Source organism: Camelina sativa, chromosome 20 (genome assembly GCF_030686135.1).
Source record: "Camelina sativa cultivar CO46 ecotype springtype chromosome 20, ASM3068613v1".
NCBI lineage: Eukaryota > Viridiplantae > Streptophyta > Magnoliopsida > Brassicales > Brassicaceae > Camelina > Camelina sativa.
The window spans coordinates 32,923,788-32,946,245 of record NC_141899.1 but is presented as its reverse complement, the minus strand read 5'-3'; the positions used below and the strand labels follow the sequence as shown (position 1 = coordinate 32,946,245).

Below are 22,458 nucleotides of genomic sequence, written 5' to 3'. Positions count from 1 at the left end.
CTTTTCTTATCTATCTCTCCGCTGCATAGGCGCAATATCTCTCTCTTTCTCACTCTCTTTCCTTCTTGCTCAAGTCTATCCGTTTGAATAGGAGTCTCAACCTATCACCTTGAGTCAGGTCAACAGCTTTAGCAGCGGCCATGATGAGAAAACGAGAGAAGAGAAAGAGAGGTAGATCTGGGAAGAGAGAAGAAGACGAAGAGAAAGGGATCGAAAAGAGAAGAAACAGAGGCGGCTGGTAGAGAGAAAAATCTAAGGGTATTGGCTAAGCTCTCATACCATGTAAATGATGTATATTGATATATCTCTCAAGAGTGATTACAGAGGCGAATATATTCAGAGAGCAGAGGAAGGGTCTAGGTTAAGCTACTTATGGAGGTAGATACATATAAGGAAAGTGAATATTGAGTCATTGAAGACATGATACGAACGCCACATCGCATTTGAGAGCACAGAGTTTCCAAAAAATATGAAGTCTCTGAAAAATCTGAGGTTTGCAAGTCTCTGAAAGATTCATTTGCACGCTCGAAAAACTGGTGATCTTGGATCTTAGAGCATGCTACGATCTACAGTTTCTTCCTTCCGATATAGGCTTGCTTGAGAATCTGGTTTAATTGGATGCATCTCAGTGCCTTAAGCTAGATTATATGCCTATGGGGATTGCAAAACTCTCCAGGTTACAAGTTCTCAAGAGATTTGTAATTAGTCAGTCAGATGATGAAGGGAATTGTGCAGTTAAACACTTGGTGAATCTGAGGAAGCTAAGCATAACTGTAAAAAACTACCATTTAAAGGTGGGAAATTTGAAGGAGACGTTTGAAAGGCTCACACGACTTGAGAGTCTGAAAATCGCATGGAGACTATTCCATAAGGGAAGAAACTAGTGAAACAGAGGTGTCTATAAAAATAACAAACGAGAGGAAGGAGAACCATAAAGGTCCTGCAACAGAGAAGAAATTCAAAGACCAGATGGAACAAGAAGATGACCTAGTGCAGAAGCAGGGACAGACAAGCGAGCAGAAGGAAAGATATGTAGAAGAAACGAGTAAGCGAGAAGATGGAAGGAATGAGACGACTAATCTAGAAGAAGGGAAGAAGCAAGAGGAGGTAAAAGCAAAGATGCTCATGGATATGAGAAACGAAGCCAAGAAATGGGAAAGAAGATGGCAAGAAAATTCAGCAGTAGATAACTCTATGTTTCATTCTAGTTTGAAATAGTTGAAGCTAGAAGCTTACCCTGACAAGGACCCTCCGAGGTGGTTAAATAACATACATCTTGGCAATCTTGAAAGGCTCTGCATCAAAGTAGGAGAGCTTAACAGATTCAGTGACGACCCTTCAACTGCAGAACACAAATGTCCCGTTAAGATCTTGCGTTTGAAGTATCTTCATAATTTCGTAGTTTGAGTGGAGTGATTTGCAAGCTCTGTTTCCACAAATGATACTGTTCGAGAAGTATAAATGTCCAAACGTCACATTCTGCCCCACGGGTAGTAATGGAGTCTGGAAGAGGTCACAACAACAAAAGATGATGATGGAGTCTAAAGGTTACAGCCTAGCCGGAGCCCATACTGAACCCAACCGCAAAAAAGCTCGAAAAGTACTATGTATGTGCATTTTATGTAAGTGAAAGTAGTACATGCTAAATTTGATTCCGGTGATTCAGTATATAATTTGCTTATACTCTGTTACTAGTGTGCAATCATTATGTACAATTTCTACTAAGGTTGAATCGAATTAGTTATATACGAAATTCGATTATGTAAGATTATTATTCCCGTTTTGAATTGACAACCCTGCCTACAAACACTACATTGTTGTCCATCCAGTTGACAAACGGACTAATCCACTTCTTCCACTGCAACATTTAAAAGTCTTTCTTGTAGCAACCAGTATTTTTATATGTGTAGAGAAGAAGAAAGTCTTATTTTCTCAAACCTTGTCTTACAAGAAATAGTTAGGGCTTCAAATTAACTTAGGGTTTCGGGAAAAAAAAAGTGGGAATTTAGGAGAAATGAATTGGTTCGAAGTCGATGAGATGAGTTAAGTTTTGGTGTAACGATGAATATATGGAAGCTTTTTAAGACTCATGTGTTTCACATGGACATCAATACTTTGCTTCTTCTCTTTTTCTTCCACACGGAGACTTTTCTTCTCCCATGATTCCATTTCTTGGCCTAATGAGAAAGCAAAGAACAGTGTGTGTATTTGGATGCTTTTCCTCTGTCTTTGTTCGATGTCTATGAGAAGTTTTCTACACATGTTATAAAAAAAAGAAAGAGTTCTTTTTTTAATCAGAAACAAGGTGTTCGATAAAATACTTGAATGACATCTTTCCCGTAGACAGACTTTTATAATCAAAGGTACGATGTTTTTCTCCCTGTTCTTCTCTCTGCTTTTTAATTAATTTATTTGGTTTGTTTATTACACTCTTTTCACCTGCAAAATTATTTATTAGGTAAACAAATTCGAGTTTTGCATAGGAAAAATATATGTAGACCATAACTTAGGATCATGAAGCCTTGTCTCTTTATATAGAACACCATACGCAACTTTTCTCTAGTCTTTTTCATAATGGTTACCAACATGTATGCAACTTTCTCTAGTCTTTTCATAATGGTTACTAACATGTACAGTCTTAAAAAAAAAAAAAAAAAAAAACATGTACAGTCTTAGTTATGCTTTGTCCGATTAACTTTTCACCATGTTCTTATGCTTGAATGAGATCTGAACTTTCATAATAGTTAGTATAAGGACAGTCTTCATTTTGGTTCGCTTCATCGGGTTAATTTGTCACTATATTTCCTGACATAATGCTTCAATTGAGACCTTTGGTTTACTTCTTCAAATAGTCACATGGCTGAGGCTGACACATTAACTGTTAGGTCTGCAGTTGTCAAGTAAAACCAACTCCATTGACTCTCTGTTTTTCTCGCTTTAGAAGAACAGGTATTGACTCTACACATCAAACGTAGTTAGCATTCTGATCATGACGCAGCAAGAATGTAACGTCGATAAGATTATCAAATTCCTATCTGAGTTACAGACTCAGCTAAGTGATATACCTCCTGCACCCAAGAAAGCTACTAGTAACAAAAATGAACAAGTAAGCGAAATAACTGAGGAGAAGAGACAATCTTGGTGGGTTCGGGTCAGAGAAAGAGTCAAAAAAATTGGTAAGATGAAGAAAGAGGCTTCAAACCATGCAAGCGACAGTGGAGGCAGTCAAGGTGGAAGCAGAAGAATGATGCGAAACATTGACGAAGATCAAGAAGATGCAGACCTCGCTATCCGGAAACTGCAGAGTGACATTCTTCAGATGATAACTGCATTTAGGAACTTGACTGAGTTTCAAACCAATATGAGCAAGTCGTTGGAGCTTGATCTTCGTTCAGCTAAGTTAAAAGCAATACTACAGAAGACGGATTCAATCAGGTCTCGCTCTCACGATCTCAAAGAAATCAGAAGAAAAGTCTTCACACTCAAGTGTCAGATCCCATCATTGCTCCACAAACAATCATCCAGAGGGACAAGCATCACAGATTCTCAAACCGCTGAGGAAAATGATGAGATCAATGAGACCGGGAATGACATATACTTGCCTGGCCTCCACTTTGCTGAAGAAGATTTCAAATATTCCTCAGCTTTTGAAGAAGTTGTGGAGAAATTTGAAGGACTTGACTTCCCTCAGAAGCTCTGCTTGTTGTCCTTCGCCGTGTTCCCGGAAAACAAAGAGGTTGAAAGGACAATGTTGATGTATTGGTGGATCGGAGAAGGTTTAATCAACTGTGATGATTCTGAAAACTCAGTAACAAGAGTTCTTGATGATTTCTCAAGAAAAAGATTAGTTGAACCGGTCCAAGACGAGAGGAAACTGATACCACGTAGTTATAGGATGGAGCCTCATGTGCACTCAGCAGTTATATACTTAGCCAAATCTGTACATCTATTTGAACTCTACAACCACAAAGGGAAGCTTGTCATGGAAAAATCATTAAAGGAAAAGGTCTGCCTAGTAAAAGGTTCCTCGTTGCTAAGAGAGGCAAAAGCATCTGCAATGAAACCACAAAACCTGAAGACAGTTTTCAATTCATCTGAACGGTACCCTGATTTCACATTCAAGTGGTTTCCGTTAATGAATTCACTTAGAGTGCTTTACTTGGGAAGATGGGAGAGGACCGCTACACGCCACATTGAAGTTGAGAGCACAGAGTTTCTTAAAAAGAACATGAAGTATCTCAAGAATCTGAGGCTTGCAAGTTTTCAAGGGATCTCGAGGATAGAAAAGCTAGAAAATTCGATTTGCGCACTCCCGGAGTTAGTGATATTGGATCTTAAAGCATGCTACAATCTTGAGGTTCTTCCTAGCGATATAGGCTTATTTGAGAAACTGATTTACTTGGATGTATCAGAGTGCTATATGTTAGACCGCATGCCTAAGGGGATTGCAAAACTCACAAGATTACAAGTTCTGAAAGGATTTGTGATTAGTGAATCGGATCATGAGAATGATTGTGCAGTTAAACACCTGCTGAATCTGAGGAAGCTAAGCATAACTGTAAACAAAAATTCTTTCACGGTGGGAAGTCTGACGGAGTCGTTGACAGGCCTCAAGCAACTTGAGAGTCTTAAAATTTCGTGGGGGTTTCGATTTCGTCAAGATGGCCAAGAAGGAGAAACTAATGAAGGAGATGAGAAGGAGAACCAAGGAGTACTTCCTGGAACAGAGATAGTAGAAACGGGTAAGCAAGAAGATGGAGTTATTAGTAAGAAAGGAAGTGAAATAAATGAAGAGGCTGATCTAGAAGAAGGGAAGAAGCATGATGAGGCAAAAAAAGCAGAGAGTTTAAAATCTGACAAGGTTGCCCAGGAAGAGAAGAAGACAAGTCCTTCCCAAGAGGCAACAGAGACTAACCAGAAGAAGCCAGATGATGAAAGCAAAGTGGACAAGGAAAAAGATGGAGACAAAGGGAAGGCTGATCTAGATGAAGGAAAGAAACGAGATGAGGTTGAAGCAACTAAATCTAAATCAGACGAAGTTGTTAAGGGAGATGAGAAGACAAGTCCACCACAAGAATCCAAAGATACGATCCAGAACAAGACAGATGATGAAACCAAAGTGGGAAAGGAAGGAGATGGAGACAAAGGGAAGGTTGATCCAAAAGAAGAAACAAAGCATGATGAGGTAGAAGCAGGGATCTCCAAATCAGACAATGGTGTTGAAGGTGTTAAGAAGCCCAGTCCTTCCCAGGATGATCACAAAGAAAACAGTAAAGTTCAGGAGAAAGGAGATGGAAACAAAGGGAACACTGATCTAGATGAAGGTAAGAAGACAAATGAGGTAAAAGCAGAGAACTCAAAACCAAATGAGAAGACAAATCCACCACAAAAATCGAAAGACACAATCCAGAGCAAGGCAGATGATCACAGAGAAATTAGCCAAGTGCAGGAAAAAAGAGAGGGAGTAAAGAACGAAGATGATTTAAAGAAGGTTGATGATGGACAAGCAAAGACTCAGAAGTCACAAAAAACCATTAGATTTGGTAAGAAGCCAGATGATCTGAGAAATGAAAACGGAACGGGGGAAGAGATTCATGAAACAGCATCACCATCTAGGAAATCAACATCAAGTACAGCAAAACTGTTCAAGGCATTTGGAAACCAAACCAAGAAATGGGGAGGAGGATGGCAAGAGAATGAAGCAATAGATGATACCTCTAAACTTCCTTCTAGTTTGAAGAAGTTGGAGCTAGAATGTTTCCCTGAAAAAGACCCTCCAAGTTGGTTAAATCCCAAAAACCTTGACAAACTTGCAAAGCTCTCCATCAAAGGAGGAAAGCTTAGCCGAATCAGTGATGAACTTCTTCCAACTGCAGAAAACCAATGGCCCGTTCAGATCTTGCGTTTGAAGTACCTGCATGAATTTAAGGTTGAGTGGAAAGATCTGCAAGCACTGTTTCCAAAAATGACACTGCTGGAGAAATATAAATGCCCAAAAATCGCATTTTGTCCCACAGATGGTAATGGAGTCTGGAGGAAGCAACATACATCACCAAATATGTGAAGGGAAGCTGCATAATGGCAAGATTCTTTGTAACATCTTTAGAGATAATGTGTCTACACCCTGAATAAAATGCACATTCCTGCGTATTGTAATTAAACCTTTATCCTAAAGCCATAGAATCACAAGATCGTTCGAATAGAAATAAATATAATGTTTGAGAAAAGAATAAACAATCAAAACAAGGGTCTTATTCACCCCAGACAAGATCACAACACACTATGCCTGGGATTTTACTGCAGGAAATATCTTAAAACAGAAACAAAGAGTAAAAAAAAAACCGGTTAGATGATATTTCAAAGCCGGTTGTTATTCAACATACAAAGCTTCAGACACACGCAGAACAAGTACGAAAATGATTACAGGCGACGAACATGATGCTTCGTACTTTGTAAGTAGACCTTGCTCCAGCTCCTTTCATTCTTATGGTGGTGATGCATCACTGTGTTCAACCATAACGTAGTCCTGCAAATACACGCAGTGTAAAATGCTAAGATGAAGTTGAAAAGAGACAAGATTTGGTGCAAAGACGACTCAAGCAGATACGACCTGCAAAAGAAGAGAAAATATAATGCAACTAATTTATTGACAATTTGGACTTCTGATATATTTATAGTGTACATGCATTGATGGTCCTATATGTTCATTGGAGAGGTGATAAGAGTAGAAAAAATGTAACTTACTCCAAAGTTTGGGCAATTCTCGCGTTTCACTGTCAGATTATCGTGAGATGACACTTCGACTTTTTCAACAACTTTCTCCAGGTTCTCACAATGCTTTATATTCAGGACTTGTAGGCTGGTAGGCATCTCCGAGAAAATCGTTGTGATTTTCGGGCAGCAATCTAAGCTTAGGTTCTTCAGATTCTCTAAGCTACCAGCACAGCTTATTGTCTCCAACGATAGAAGATTTGTAATCGATAAAGTCTCCAATGATTTCAAATTTTCCTCATCCACACCAGAGAAAAGGTCGTTTATGTCAAAGCACATCTTTAGCCAGCAACCCTTCACCACTTTGGTCTTGTTAAAGATAGATGTGAACCTTGTAGGAGTACAGTCCACAAAAGACACAAACTCAGCCTTAGCTAGTGCGTCATCATCCAGCTTATTAGTTTCATTGATCTCCATGACTTCCTGTGGACTTTCGGAATCAACAAGTGATGTTAGTGTCTTCTTATATAGAGCCCTGTCTATGGGGACTTGGAGAAGACGTTCCTTGCGCGTGGCATCTCCAATCTCAGTACAATCACTGGCGCGTGGTTCAGCTGATTGAATCTCTCTTGTTTCTTCTGAGATTTCTTGGGGTGCAACAACTGCTGCATCAGAGGAGCTAGCATTCTCACTTGACATTTTGCTCCTTACTTCGTCCCAATCCTTACCTTCAAAAAGCCTTCCATCTGCCAGAATAATACTCTTTACACAATGGATTTTGGTGTCCTTTGGCAACTCTGGTGTCGTCTCCACTTTGGTTCCACGCAGGTTCACTTCACGTAGGTAAAACATGTCCTCAAATGATCCCTCAATCTTCTCCAGCTTGCTACTGCCGGAAACATCAATGACTTCGAGATTTTTGAGTTTCTGGATGTTTGGGATAGCATCTAGGTTGATGCAATTCCGTAGGAGAAGTTCATTGAGACTGGACAGCTCATCGATGGTGGTAGCCAACTCGCTAAGATTAGTTCCTGAGAGATTCAGAGTTTTGAGTTCAGGCTTATCCTCGAAGCACACTTCAAGCATTTCCACTAAGCTAGTAGTGCCGGAAAGATCAAGAATTTGGAGACCCGACAAGGGCTTCAAACTAGGCAATCTTCTCAGTTTGGTACAATTGCGCAACAAGAGCCGAGTCAATAATTTAAGCTTGTCCCCCACCGCAGAGTCCTGGAATATTGGCAGACGCTCTATTTGGCTCTCCGAGAAGTCAAGGAGCTGAAGTTTTTTAAGAAGGTAAAAGTTTTTGTTTTTGCTTTTGTTTTTCTTGTCACCTTTTTGGTTGTCGAAACAAGTCTGAAGTCCACGAGCACCAGAGACATCAACAACCTCAAGATTCACTAGCTCCTGTATGTTTGGCAGATCTTCCAATAAATGGCAGTCCTTGATGATGAGACAATGAAGTTGCGTCAAATCAGAAATGCTGGGAGGGGAAGATGTGATCTTAAGCCCGGAGAGGTGAAGACTTTGAAGTTCAAGAAATGCCTTGAAGAAATCAGGACTGATTTCCTTCAGGGAGCTAGCACCAGAAACTTCGAGAGTATTCAGCTTTGTAAGAGTCTGAAGCTCTTCAATACTGTCCAGTAGATCACAGTCCCTGATTACAAGAACCCGGAGGAGTTTGAGATGATCCTTAAAAGACGGGATAAGAGGTTCTAGTGTGGGTTCAAAAAGACCAAGTACTTCAAGCTCTTTCAGATTTTCGAAGTACGTTTTAGGATTTTCACGACGCAGACGATCTCCACCAACCAGAATCGTGGTAACCTTGTCTACTTTCTTTGCTTGCACGGTTTTAATCATATCATCTATCTGCGTGATTTTCCCAATACCATTTTCCTTGTCACCGCAATAGACTCTAGAAAATCCAAGTCGAGATCTCCCGAAATGGCCTCCAAGTCGAGGATCAATTAAACTGATCATCGTCATCTCTGGTACCACCACATTGTTTTCTTGTATCTTCAGCATTCCGCGGTTTATAAGATCCATCAAGATAGAATGACCTTCCTGGTACGCCTTTTCGACAGACCTAACAGGATCAAAGTAGCCTTCAAGCATCCATTGTGTGATCAGGTCACGGTAGTAAACACAGCCACATTGCTTAAAGAAGTCCAAGCTATGCCAAAAACAATCCAAGATGGCACCCTTTGATGTATCATAGGTTTTCAACAGCACATATGCAAGATAGAAGATTGGATTGACAGCACTCTCAGAAGCAGAACATAAATCCGGTGAATCAGACCGATCAGCTGAGAGAACCTCGTCTATCTTTTCTTTTAGTTCCGTATAACCTTCTGTGCTCGGACATTTTTTGCTTAGCATAATCAACTTTAGGGACTTGGCTAGCACGACGATTGCAGCTGGCGAATTCTTGCTTTTGCTCACAATCTTATCTATGTAGTCTGCAAAAGTCTCCACGTAGTCTTTTGTGATAAGAACCATAAACAAATTCTGCAGGTTAGTCTCATGAATTGAGTTACGTAATTCCTCTGAGACATCCGTGGTATGGAAATTGATTAGATCGTCATAGGAATTTGTAGCTGCCACCGACACATCTTTAGTAGACTGGCCACTGTCCCCATCACGCTTTGTATCTTGTACGTTCTCCGCGGCTTGTGACCGAGTACCCTCATCTGGCACAATTTCGCTGTCTCTCTTTGCTCCCTCTAGCCCTTCAGTTGTTATATTCTCACTCTTTGCTCTCTCCAGCTCTCCAGTATTATTCTCGCTCTTTGCTCTCTCTAGCCCTTCAGTTATATTCTCACTCTTTGCTCCATCTTGCTCTTCACTTCCATTCACACTCTCTGCTTCATCTTGCTCTCCACTTCCATTCTCACTCTCTGGTTCCTCTTTCTCTTCACTTCCATTCTCACTCTTTGCTCCATCTTGCTCTTCACTTCCACTCTCACTCTTTACTCCATCTTGCTCTTCACTTTCACTCTCACTCTTTCCTCCCTCTTTCCCTTCACTTCCATTCTCACTCTTTACGTCAGCAACAACAGCCTTTGTAGGCTCCTCGCCTCCTTTCGTAACAAGAATCTTGAGACGGTTGACATCTTCAAGAATATCATCAACAAGAAACTTCCAAAGTCCCATTATATTCATCACCACCTCTTCACTGGTTTGGTTTCCTTCATCATCAAGAATCAATAGAATACATGGCTTTCCTGAAGACGGAGTATCTTTCTTCGCATCCTCAGCTGGCAGCGTCGTCTCTGCTTCAGTTGCCTTATCCTTTTTTTTACCCGCAGCCTTGTTTCCAGCATCCTTATTGGCCTTTGCAGCCTCCAATCTCTCATTCTCGATCTTTTGGTCGATGTCTTTTCTTTGCTTAACGATTTCGTCAAGTATCTTCTTCTTCAAATCAAAGTCTGTGAGTTCCTTCTCATCCTCCTCGTCCTCATCCCTATCATCCAATTCAGTCTCTTCAAAATCAGAGTAAACACATAGCTGAGAAGCTATGTTCTCGTAGAGCGACCATTGATCCTTAAACTTCCTGTTGAGATGCAAGAAGATGGTCAGAAAGCACAAGCCGGTCTTGATGACATGCTCTCCCACAATGTTTGCCAGCCTCGTCTTCCCGGTCCCAGCTTTACCAGACAGCAAAACTCTCTGAGGACCATTTCTTTTCAGAACATCCACTATGTTGTTACGCAGTTTCTCACCATTCACCTCATGTACAAATTCTGGATCTGATGAGAAAACCCAAACAAACTGCATTAGAGCTTCTTGAAAAAAAAAAAAAAACCCATCCCTCTTTTTTCTCAAATCCCAAATTTTAAAATTCTTTTCCAAACTCAAAATCAAACACTAATCCTAAATCTCAGTGTTCTTTCAGTATACATTAATTCGGATGCTAAGTTTAAACCATTAAGTAAAAGCCAGCAAAGAAGACAGATACTGCAAAATCAATTCGGATGCTAAGGTTTATTAAAATCATGGTGAGGCTTGGGAGAAGGAAAGAAACACTAACTAACCAGCAAACTTAACCGCCATGATGATCAGATTCTGTTGGCTGGAGAGTGTAGTTCCGGAGCGAGCCCTTTGCCTTCTCTACAAAGAGCGAAGTCAACCTCTCAATCTCTCCCTTTTCTTTTGCTCTTCATCTCTCTTTTTCTTCCTCTCTCTCTTTTACATCAGTTTCCAATAATTTCCTTTAGTTTAATAACTTTGAGATCGTTGAATAACAATAATCTTGTTAAGTTTCAGTTAGTTGATAATTTATATCATTGCAGGTTAAAAATTCGATTCAATTGTTTTCACTTATGCTTAATTTAATAACTAAGTAGAAAATATCTCGTGCTTAAATAACATGTCAACATGAGAATTTGTTAAAAATGCCCCTTTTGATATATCCCTTTTCAAAAATACCCTCTTTTCTAGCCATTTTTATTTTTGCCCTCTTTTAATTTTTAATGACCATTTTACCTTTAGATGAAAATTATTTTATTCAATAAAAAGAAAAAAACAAAATTTTCCCGCCAAAAAATTACCGACAAATTTTCCCGCCAAAAATTTTTCGAAAAAATTTTCCCGCCAAAAATTTGTTTGTTAAAAAAATTTTGATAAAAAAATTTCGACAAAAAATTTTTCCCGCCAAAAAAAATTTACAAGGTTTTTAAAAGGTTTTATAAGGTTTCTACCTTATAAAAGCCTTATAAACACCTTGTAAAGGCTTTTACAAGATTTTTTAAAGAGTTTTAAAAGGTTTTTTAAACAACTTGTAAACGCTTTTACAAGATTTTTAAAAGGTTTTAAAAGGTTTTTAAAAGGTTTCCAAATGGTTTTTAAAAAGATTTTTAAAAAGTTTTTAAACACCTTGTAAACGCTTTTACAATGTTTTTAAAAACCTTATAAAAGTTTTTATAAGATTTTTAAAAGGGTTTTAAAAACATTTTAAACACCTTGTAAATGCTTTTAAAAAGTTTTTAAAAGCGTTTACAAGGTGTTTAAAAACCTTTTAAAAGCATTTACAAGCTTTTTAAAAGCATTTACATGATTTTTAAAAGCGTTTACAATATGTTTAAAAACCTTTTAAAAACCTTGTAAACGTTTTTAAAAGTTTTTTAAAAGCGTTTACAATGTTTTTAAAAGGTATAAATTTCAATATTTTTGGCGGGAAAAATTTTCGATTTTGGCGAGAAAATTTTTTTTTGGCGGGAAAAAATAATTTTTTCGGAAATTTTTTTCGATTTTGGCGGGAAAAAAAATGTTTGGCGGGAAATTTTTTTGGCGGGAAAATATTTTCGATTTTGATGACTGTACATTCTTGCTGTCACTCAAAAAGGATAATTTGGTCATTTTGTATATAAAGAGGGGTAGTTTTTAAAATGATCAACATTCTCAAAAATGCCCCTGTCAACATTTGAAATAATAGTTATAATAAAATAATAAAAGTTATTGTTATATTTTTTCAAAAAAACTATTTTGCTTGAAATAATATTATTTTTTAATTGTTCTGTAAATTTATATATATTTTTTTGAATACTAATTAATTTTAGAATATTATAGTATTTTATTTTTGCGTATATTACATTTTTATATTATTTGTTTGTTGTATTTGCATCATTATTTTGTGAAATATAAAATAGTAATTTTAATATTATTATTATGAACAAATAAAATTTATTAATTTTTCAAAAACTATTACTTGGATATAAAATCTTAGTTTTTGAAATTCTGAGTTGTTTATAATTTTTTAAAAAATATTTTGTAATTTTCGTCCATAATTTATTAGAGAGAGAAAATATTTTTTTAAAAACTAATAATTATTTAAAATCAATGGCATGATAATGTAAAATTAAAGAAGAAAATAAACTCTACTTAAAAAAAATTTATTCGTATTTTTAAAAAATCTTAACAGTTAATTTTTATTTTTATTTTTTTCAAGTACAAATTAGTTTTGATTTGAATAGATTTCTTTTACTGTTCTAAACCTTTTATTATCTGTCAACGTTTTTACTTTTTTTTAATTAATAATATTTATTTAATTAATTAATTAATCTTAATTAAGTTTTTCTATTGGCAATTGAATGTAATTTTTTACACATTTTAAAGTTAGTTTCATATTTGTACTTCTCAATTAATATAGTAGGATAATAAATCAAAAATAACTAAAGGGAAAGTGGGATTTCGGATTTTGTTAAACATTGGTATAAACTCTTAGAATCTAGACTTAATACTTTTTTTAAGAAATTCATTTTTCTCAAAATTTTGAACACTAACGAATATATTTCTAAAAACTATATAAAAAGTCACAACCATTCAAAACTTTACAGTAAGTATTTTTTTTTTTTTGACAACACCTCACAGTATGTCTTTTTAAAACATGATATATATTTAGATACATATAATTTATTAGTTTGTAAAGTCGACCAACACTTTTTAATACAAATGAAATAATTTTAATAGAATATATATTAGACTGATTTTTCATAAAGTTAAAACATGTATTATTAGCGAACTTTTATAGATAAATAATAATTTTTTTGTTTTGTCATTTTAAGCTTAAACTTTTGTTTTAGTTTTAATATCGTTTCCGTTTTCTAATATTATTTTTATTAAATAAATAAAATATAAAATATTTTAAAACTTAATAGTCAAACTAGAGTGTAATATAATATTTATCTTTTTTTCTAGTAATTTGTGTGAAACAATCTACAATGATAACTAATAAAAATTGGAAAAAGTATATATTTTGAGAGTTTCAAATCTGTTAGATAAGAGACAAGTTACTGGCCAACTAGACTAGAATAGATTTCGTTTTATTTGCAAGTTGCAATAAAGAATCCATTGATTTTTGGGTCTTTCTTTATTGTAATTTGGCTATTACTTTTTTCTTTGCTTTCAATTATTTGTCGTTAAGTGATCGGAGGAGGTCTGGAGAGACTTAGTAAAAGACTTTGATAAATTAAAACGAGTTGGTCTTTTATTTAACCAGTCAAAAGTCGTGCAAAGTTTAACAGCTAGAAATCACGTTACTCTTGATTAATGTGTAATTTGATAGTAGAATTTTTATTTAAACACTTTATAATGTATAGCATTGCAAGCTTTCCATGCGCAATGGTACGACGAAGTCGCATAATGGTTATAAATACTATTAGATAGTGATATAAACTTGGAAGTAATCAAGACATGATTATTATTTGTTGTCACTACATGTCGACGTGCCTATCATAAATGGATAATGGTGATGATTCATGTCAAGACTAAACGACAATTATTTTATTTTTTTTACTCAAAAACTAAACGACAATTATTAATGAGTTCTTATTGCATTCAAAAGTCTTCCCAACTAAACGTTTTAAAATGATAATTATTTCATATCATTGTAAAAAGATTATTATTTTATTACAAAATTCATACTGTAAATTTAAAATTATAAAATACCAATAATAATTTTTTAAAAATAAATATATATCCGTGTGACCGTGTTACCTTTTCTAACAATATATCAAAAATAATAATACCAATATATTCTCACTATTATTTGAAGACTTGTTTATGGTTTAGAACAGGTGAGTCTTTATTTATCATACGTCGTGCAAATTAAACAGCTAGAAATCATGTTATTTTGAAATTTAAAAAAACCCCATAATCTGGAGGAGTTCTTTGATCTAGAGGATATCTCTCTTATACGGAGTATGCCGGTCAGTAAAACTTATCAGCCGGATAGGCTATTATGACATTTTACTAAATCAAAGAAATATTCGGTCAGATCAGGTTATTGTTTGGCCCGAGATTTACTTGCGGATGTTGAGTATGGGCCGACTTGCATGGCCTTGCGGGCACAGTCCTGGAAGTTGGATGTACCCTCGAGGATTCAACATTTTTTCTGGCAGATTGGATCGGGTACTTTTCCTGTGTTAGAACAACTTGCGTATCGGGGTGTCCGGTGTGATGCTTTGTGTAAGAGGTGTGATTCTGCAGTAGAGACTATAGATCATGCGCTTTTTGGATGTCCTCGGTCAAGACGTATTTGGGAGATGTCTCCAGTGGTGCTAGATCAGGGAGGTTTTCCTTATGACTCGATCTATGCGAATTTAGATTTCATATTCTGGCGGGCTTCTTCACAATCTGGGGTTTCAGATATAGCCCTTCGTCTTCCCTGGATTATATGGTCGATTTGGAAAGATAGGAACAAAAAAGTTTTCCAAAGTATTGAGTTAGAGCCAACGGAAATCTTGAATCAAGCGGCTAATGATAAATTATTGTGGGAGGAGGCCAAATCTTATTCGGCGCGTTATCTGGAGCCTCCGCTTTCAATAGAGGAGAGAGGACCCTTTCTCCGTTGTCTGGTTGATGGCTCTTGGAAATCTACGGATCCTTTTCAGGGTCTGGACTGGTGGTGCTGCAGTGGAGAAGATACAACGCTTCTTTTGGGAGCACGGAGTCAACGAAGAAGCCTTACTCCCTTACATACGGAATTACAAGCACTGATCTGGGCTATGGCTTCCTTACTGGAGGAGGGAGTCGGTTGCCAGACTTTCGAGACGGACTGTGCAGAATTAGTTGCGATGGTGCAGACGCGGAAGATTGGCCCGCTTTCTCGAATTTGCTGGAGGACTTCGCTTTGCTCCGTTCTTCTTACCCTTCCTTTATCCTAGTCAGGATACCACGAGAGGTCAACGTAAGGGCGGACTGTCTTGCTCGATCTTCACGATCTCTAATCTCTGAATCATCTTTTGTAAACTCTTATTCTCCTGTTTGGGCAACTAATCTTGGAGTTTTATTTTAATTTATTAATGTTTGGTTGAAAAAAAAAAAACTCCATAATCTCAACAATTTAATGCTTCCATGTTCCTCATGGCGCATAGTCTTCCCTCAAGTCTCGATCATCATGAAAAAACAGCTAACCTCAAGTGTATTTAAATTTTAATCATTCATTAGCTAGTTAGTGAATACAGCTAATTACCTTATTTTAGGCGATTTGACAGACATATTTTTTACTTTTTCTCTATTACACAATATATATATATATATTATTATTATTATTACCGTGTCACTTATTTTAAATAAGCTAAAATTTAGGGTTAAAATTGAAATTTGATTGCCCATTCCTTTGTGCACTTATGTTCTTTGAATTTCTGTATCATTTACCATTTTTTACCGCTGTCTTTTTAACTTACAGGTTTTATTTCACCAATCATACCTTAACACTTGTGTTATAAACCGTTGACATAATAAATATAGGGCCGGGTGTAGTCAATGCTACACTAGAAATGAAGGTTCCTCCATCCTATTTGTACATTAATTTTTATTTTAGGAATAAAAGCTCAAAATTTTATAATTTTTTTTTTTTTTTAACCAAACATTAATTAGAAAAGAACTCCACGGTTGGTAGCCCAAACCGGTGGCAAAGTGTTTACAAAAGAAGATGCTAAAATAAGAGATCTAGACGACCATGCAAGACAATTTCCCGTTCCTCAAATCTGAAGGCGGATTGTCTTGCACGGTCGTCTAAATCTCTTATTTTAGCATCTTTTTTTGTAAACACTTTCCCACCGGTTTGGGCTACCAACTGTGGAGTTCTTTTCTAATTAATGTTTGGTTGAAAAAAAAAACTACATATGATAATTTCTTACTAAATAATGTATTAATTAAACGTATGGAATAGTACAATTTTCGTTGAGAAAGTATTCGATAATTTAGTGTATCATAAATCCTAACAAAATTCTCAGTCCACGTGAAAATATCAAAATATACATAAAACCCCTAAGAAAATTACTAATGAAGTCACTGATTTTGGTTATGAAGTCGCTTTGAGAAGTGATCAAATCGATCACATAGGAGTTTTTTTTTTTTAAACCGTATTAAGGAGTACTATGGATTATTTAATAACAAACCTATCACTCATCAATCTAGGTACTTTTTTTTTATCTTGGATACTTTCTTTTTGAACAACCATATGCTTCATTCCATTAAAATAGAACACCACATACAAGATAAGAACCATAGTTTAAAGAAACAACAAAGAAAGGCCATCCCCAAAGCCAAAATAACAAAGATACATAGATAAATATGGTCATCGAGATTGTAGTCTTGAGAGCTATGGACCAAATCCTGTCAAGGGTTATGGAACTTGTGAGGTCAAGCAATATCAATGTAACTTCCAAGAACAAGTCGGTGGAAGAGAAGATGGCCACTGTCTTGGATCTAAGACCAAGCGGCGTTAAGGAAGCCAAGTTTTGAAGCCTCACCGTAATGAGGATGTCTACCCGAAGGAGAACCTTGGCAAAGGTATGAGCAGGGTTGCAAGTGCTCTGGTTGAGGATAAAAGGAGTGATGGACAGGGTAGTTGGGTTCTGTATGCAACTCAGGAAGAAGTAGTGGTAACCCCCACTCCTTGGAGTTGGGATCATAATGCCACTGATCTTTAGAGTTTTAGGAGGATACTTCACAAAGTTAAAATATTGCATTTTAGAGTTTATAGAAAGCAGTCGAGATGGTGAAGGGAGCGTGAAGATACGTCTGGTAATCACAGCGCCATATGGTCTGGATCATAATGCCAAGTTCATTCAGGCTTTTGTCTTCAAGAGCCGAATCAATGAGTATATCTAAAAACAGGTTCCCTAAAGAAATCCTTAGCCAAACTCGCAACAATGGTGAACTACTTTCCAAATGCAGTCTTCGAACAAATGGTTCCATAGGTCTACACACTAATTGGCTAGGGTGGAAAAGATTTGAATTCCGATCAAACCTGGATAAAAGTAGAGGAGGAACGATTGCGACATCTATTGATAATGGGCTCCAAAACCTTAACAGGCCGAGAGTTGTTGAGCCCAACAGTGGGAAACCTAGTTTCTCAAGCGGGTGTATCAGACAGTTCAAGCAGCGGCCAGGTTGAGCGGATGTCGGATTCATGGGCTCAGTCATCTCCGGCAAGGAGAGGGATGGTGGTTGGAGGATTAAAGCGGAGCTTGAGGTAACAGAATGGAACCCTAGGAGCTTTAGATCTCCGGTAAAGGAACTCGATTCCAGGGTGGGAGGACCGTCGTGCGCCGTCGACATCCCCACCAGGTACGGCGCAACCGATGGTTCAAGAAGATCTACTTCCGCCATCTCTGAAGCCTGGTATGAGGTCTCCTTTTGGTGAATCGAAGTTCCAGATCTGACAATAGCTGGGTCATCAGATACCATCTCCGGGAAAGAGTCCTTTAGCAGGTAAGGGCTGGGAAGCTCCGGCCAGCAGTTGGTCTCTTTGGAATTCAGATCAGTGGTTGAAGGTGGGTGAGTGGGTGGGGTTATAATGGGATTAAAGGGGAATAAAAACTTAACTAAAACTAAAGAGACAACAAAACAAAGAGAGCGAGAGCGGGGAGAAGGGAGCCGGATTAAGTCCCGACGCCGGCAAAGTAAAACTTCACCGGCGTTGGAAGAGAGAAGCGGTAAGGGTTCCTCGATTATATCGCCTGGCAAAGTAAAAAGTAAAAATTTTATGAATGATTTTGTCTTCTATAATTTTGTTTTCATTGCTTGAGTCGTGTTATATTATCTCTATTGATAGAAAAATAAGAAAGTTTTCTGATGTTGTCGATTTTGCTATAGCATATGTGTTAGGATTCGGGCCGGGCCATAAATGGGTTTTGGACAAATGAAAATGACTCTCCACTAACAGAGTTTTTTTTATGAACATGAGAAAGAGAGTACATCATTATGTATCCTACTATATTAATTGAGAAGTACAAATATGAAACTAACCTTAAAATGTGTAAAAAATTACATTCAATTGCCATTAAAAAAAATAATTAAGCTTAATTAACTAATTTAAATAAATATAATTAATTAAAAAATAAAAAACACTCACATATCAAATATTAAAAAATCTAAAATAATCTAAAATAATATTTTCTTTCTCTAATAAATAATGGAAGAAATTACTAATTATTTTTTTCAAAAATATATAAACCAATTAGAATTTTAAAAACTAAGATTTTACATCCAAGTATACAATACAATTATTTTTGTAACACCCGCAAACCAATTTTTGGTAATTTGATAAGAGTGTCGATCGACACCTTCTAGTGAGGCATCGATCGACACCAGCTGTGGCCGGTTTGGTTGGTTCAATTTTAATTGTCTGGTTTGCGTGGTTGGTTTAGGGAATCCCTAAAATCGAGTTTTTAGAGGTAGGAAACGACCTAGGGTCGTGTTATTTTGTGTTATTCGCCGTTTTTGAGAGAAAATCAAAAGAGAGAGTGTTCTTGAGCTTTTGGGAAGAGATTGAGAGATTCCTGGCTGTTCTTGGGAGATCTAAGGCTGGGAAGGTGTTAGAAGCTTGCTAGGAGTGAGGGAATTCGTTCTTGCTGGTCAGAATCTTCTTGAAAGAGGTGAGTGCATGACCATGGCTTATCTAAGCTAAGATCTCTAGATTCTATGTGATTTGGTGCTTATGTGGTTGTTTCTTTGAGTTCTCTATGGTATTTCGTCACTGTCTGGACTGGGTTTGGCTTCTGGGAGAGCATGGAGCGGATTAGAGAAGATTGGAGGCGAGATTCGGAGTTTCTGATCGAGGGAAATCGCTGCTCGGCATCGGTATCGGTCAACACCAGTTGGGGTGTCGCTCGACACCAACGCGAGGACGGCTCGGGACTTTGGCGAGTGTCGATCGATGCCATGTGGAGGTGTCGGTCGACACAAACTAGGGTTTTCGGGAGTGTCGGACAGGGTGTCGGTCGACACCAGACGGTCAGTGTCGATCGACACCATCTGGTGTCGGTCGACACCCTTCTTTCAGTTACGTCGGATGTTGCATGCTTTGTATAATGCCTGGTTTGTTTTATTGATTGTTGATTGTGGCATGTAGAGATCTTATTGCTTGTGTGTATAGCCCAGTAGATGGGAGGATTGCCTCACTGAGTGTTTATCAAATACTCATGCATCTCAATTTGTGTTTGTGATGCAGGTAAAGGCAAAGTGTGATCGTGGAATCAAGGCAATGAAGAGGATGATGTTCTAGGGACTCGATTGGATGTTGTCTGGCATTGCTAGGTTGCTAGAGTTGGGTCATTAGAAGCATTGCTAGGTTGCTGGTTCCTTGTTTCTTGTTGTTTGGTATTGGGATATTGCCTTTGCTATAATATTGGTTTGTTATTGGTTATTACTGGTTTATTATTGGATATTGATTATGTTATTCCGCTGTTGAATGTGTTGGTGGTTAGGTGGCTAGTGGGTATGGGACCACTAGCTGTAGTTTATTTTATTATATTATATTTATTATTTATTATTAAAAAAAAAAAGGTCGGTCGTTTCATTTTGGTATCAGAGCCCTTACGGTTCTAGGTTTGGGTTCACTAGGTTTCTGTTGTAGATGTTTGGGATTTGCATGCTTTGATTGATTACGTGAGTTAGTCAATTGTGTGTGGCATGGAGTCCTAGAACATCCTCTTCGAGCCGAGTGTGTGATTCCACGGTGAGTTTATGTTTCTGTGTTATAATAAAAATTGTTTGCTTAGCCTTCTGTTCATGGTAGTGCAGATGGTTAGAGAGGATGTTGTGGCTGGTCAAGGTCGTGGACGCGGACGTGGTCGCGGACGTGGTCGTGGTAGGGGCAAAGCCCCAGTGGTTAGTGAGACCGAGGACCAGAGTGTGACAGCTGAGGGTGTTGGCGAGTCGCAGCATGTTCCGGGGGATTCCTTGAGTGTGGCAGGAGGGGGCGGTGTTGATGCTCCAGTGGCCGGTGATGCTAGGGTCCCGGGTGTGGGAGTCCCAGCGGGTGGAGTCCCTGGTACTGAATTTGCGGCTATGCTAGCAGAGGTGTTGGCGCGGTTACCACCAGTGGTACCGGCGCAGGCTCAGGTAGTGCTACCAGTGGTGGCGGAGGAGCGGCAGCCAGTGGCTGCGGATGCGGGGGTCCATGCTCGATATCTCAGCATGTTGACAGAGATGGGTCGGTTGCGTACTGAGCAGTTTTCGGGAGGTGTAGATCCTACTGCTGCGGATGCGTGGAGGACGAGAGTAGAACGTAACTTCCATACTCTGAGATGTCCTGAGGAGTTTTGGGTGGACATAGGGGTCTACTTTTTGAGTGGTGATGCTGAGTTGTGGTGGAGATCTGTGGCTGCTAGGAGGGTGCAGCGGGAGATGACTTGGGATGACTTCGTTTTGGAGTTCAACCGCAAGTATTTTCCTAGAGAGGCATTGGATCGTTTGGAGGTGCAGTTCCTTCAGTTGTCTCAGGGGACACGGTCAGTGCGGGAGCTGGACTTGGAGTTCAGTCGACTTCTTTGTTATGGAGGTCGGGCTATGGAGCCTGAGGAGGCTCAGATCAGGAGGTTCTTGAGGGCTCTACGTGATGATTTGAGAGTTCATTGTAGAGGGCGGAGTTTTGCTACGCGTGCAGAGCTGGTTGAGACTGCAGCAGAGATTGAGGAGGATATTCGGGCACAGTCAGTGGCGGTAGCTCCAGCAGTTCAGCCTAGTAAGGCTCAGCAGCAGGGTGGCTCTAGTAGGGGCGGTAGGCATGCTCAGGGAACCAAGAGGAAGTGGGAGGCTACGCAGACACAGAGTGGTGCGAGTTACTTCAAGTGTGGGAGCAAGGATCATAAGATTGCTAGTTGTCCCAAGAGGAGTGCTCCGATGGTAGGGCCTCGAGTATGTGGTGATGCCTTTCGGGTTGACTAACGCACCAGCAGCGTTTATGAGATTGATGAACAGTGTGTTTCAGGAGTTTCTGGATGTATCTGTCATCATTTTCATCGACGATATCCTGGTCTATTCTAAGAGTCCTGAGGAGCATGCAGTGCATTTGAGGGCAATTATGGAGAAGCTGCGGGAGCAGAAGTTGTTTGCCAAGTTGAGCAAGTGTAGTTTTTGGCAGCGTGAGATGGGCTTTCTGGGTCACATTGTTTCTGCAGAGGGGGTTTCTGTAGATTCAGAGAAGATTCAGGCTATCAGAGATTGGCCTTGACCGCAGAATGCCACAGAGATCAGAAGTTTCCTTGGATTGGCAGGTTACTACAGGTGGTTTGTGCAGGGGTTTGCAAGCAGAGCACGTCCTATGACTAAGTTGACAGGGAAGGATGTTCCTTTTGTCTGGTCAGAAGAGTGTGAGGAAGGCTTTGCAAGCCTGAAGGAGATGCTGACTACTGCGCCAGTGTTGGCTTTGCCTGAGCAGGGAGAACCCTATGTGGTTTATACAGATGCATCTAGAGTTGGTTTGGGTTGTTCTGATGCAGCATGGGAAGGTGATTGCCTATGCTTCGCGGCAGTTGCGGGTGCATGAAAGCAACTATCATACTCATGATTTGGAGATGGGTGCTGTAGTTTTTGCCCTGAAGATTTGGAGATCTTATCTTTATGGTGCAAAGGTACAGGTGTTTACAGATCATAAGAGCCTGAAGTATATATTCACTCAGCCTGAGCTGAATTTGAGACAGAGGCGGTGGATGGAGCTCGTGGCAGATTATGATTTGGAGATAGCCTATCATCCTGGTAAGGCTAACACGGTTGCAGATGCTCTGAGTCGGAAGAGGGTAGCTTCGGCTCAAGAGCAGGAGATGGAGTCTCTGGTAGGGGAGATCAGTGCTTTGAGTTTGTGTGCTGTTTCACAGGAACCGTTGGGTTTGGAAGCAGTAGATAAAGCAGATCTTCTGAGTAGAGTGCGGTTGGCTCAGGAGAAGGATTTGGGGCTGGTGAATGCCTCTAAGGATGTGGATTCAGAGTATCAGGTCTCAGATAATGGTACTATCTTGG

General features: G+C 38.7%; 3 protein-coding genes across 5 annotated transcripts; 2 read left to right on the top strand and 1 right to left on the bottom strand.

Annotated features, from left to right (window-relative positions):
* The first annotated feature begins 2,210 nt into the window (after positions 1 to 2,210).
* LOC104771782 (uncharacterized) lies at positions 2,211 to 6,234 on the top strand. 2 transcript variants are annotated; one of them, XM_010496357.3, is made up of 2 exons: positions 2,211 to 2,363; positions 2,942 to 6,234. In XM_010496357.3, the coding sequence occupies exon 2, from the start codon at positions 2,990 to 2,992 to the stop codon at positions 6,062 to 6,064; it is 3,075 nt and encodes a 1,024-aa protein (XP_010494659.1). In that variant the 5' UTR covers positions 2,211 to 2,363; positions 2,942 to 2,989; the 3' UTR covers positions 6,065 to 6,234. The 2 variants fall into 2 exon arrangements, with proteins under 2 accessions (XP_010494659.1, XP_010494660.1); XM_010496358.3 differs by having other exon boundaries at positions 2,239 to 2,363; positions 2,945 to 6,234.
* LOC104771783 (putative disease resistance protein At5g45510) lies at positions 6,192 to 11,041 on the bottom strand. 2 transcript variants are annotated; one of them, XM_010496361.3, is made up of 3 exons: positions 10,743 to 11,041; positions 6,745 to 10,457; positions 6,192 to 6,526 (listed from the first exon to the last, which is right to left on the bottom strand). In XM_010496361.3, exons 1-3 carry the CDS (start codon positions 10,759 to 10,761, stop codon positions 6,485 to 6,487), a joined length of 3,774 nt encoding a protein of 1,257 aa, XP_010494663.2. In that variant the 5' UTR covers positions 10,762 to 11,041; the 3' UTR covers positions 6,192 to 6,484. The 2 variants fall into 2 exon arrangements, with proteins under 2 accessions (XP_010494663.2, XP_010494664.2); XM_010496362.3 differs by having other exon boundaries at positions 6,192 to 6,610; positions 10,743 to 11,036.
* A 3,499-nt stretch (positions 11,042 to 14,540) lies between these two features.
* Positions 14,541 to 15,371, top strand: LOC147919769 (uncharacterized). Its single transcript, XM_087504099.1, has one exon. It carries the CDS (start codon positions 14,541 to 14,543, stop codon positions 15,369 to 15,371), a length of 831 nt encoding a protein of 276 aa, XP_087360225.1.
* Positions 15,372 to 22,458: the final 7,087 nt, after the last annotated feature.

Bases quoted from the DNA above. Each gene is read 5' to 3' on its own strand.
- LOC104771782 (XM_010496357.3), top strand. From the start codon at position 2,990: ATGACGCAGCAAGAATGTAACGTCGATAAGATTATCAAATTCCTATCT.
- LOC104771783 (XM_010496361.3), bottom strand. The intron at 6,527-6,744 runs GTAAGTTACATT...GTGTATTTGCAG, and splicing joins AGAATTGCCCAAACTTTGGA to GACTACGTTATGGTTGAACA.
- LOC147919769 (XM_087504099.1), top strand. From the start codon at position 14,541: ATGGCCTTGCGGGCACAGTCCTGGAAGTTGGATGTACCCTCGAGGATT.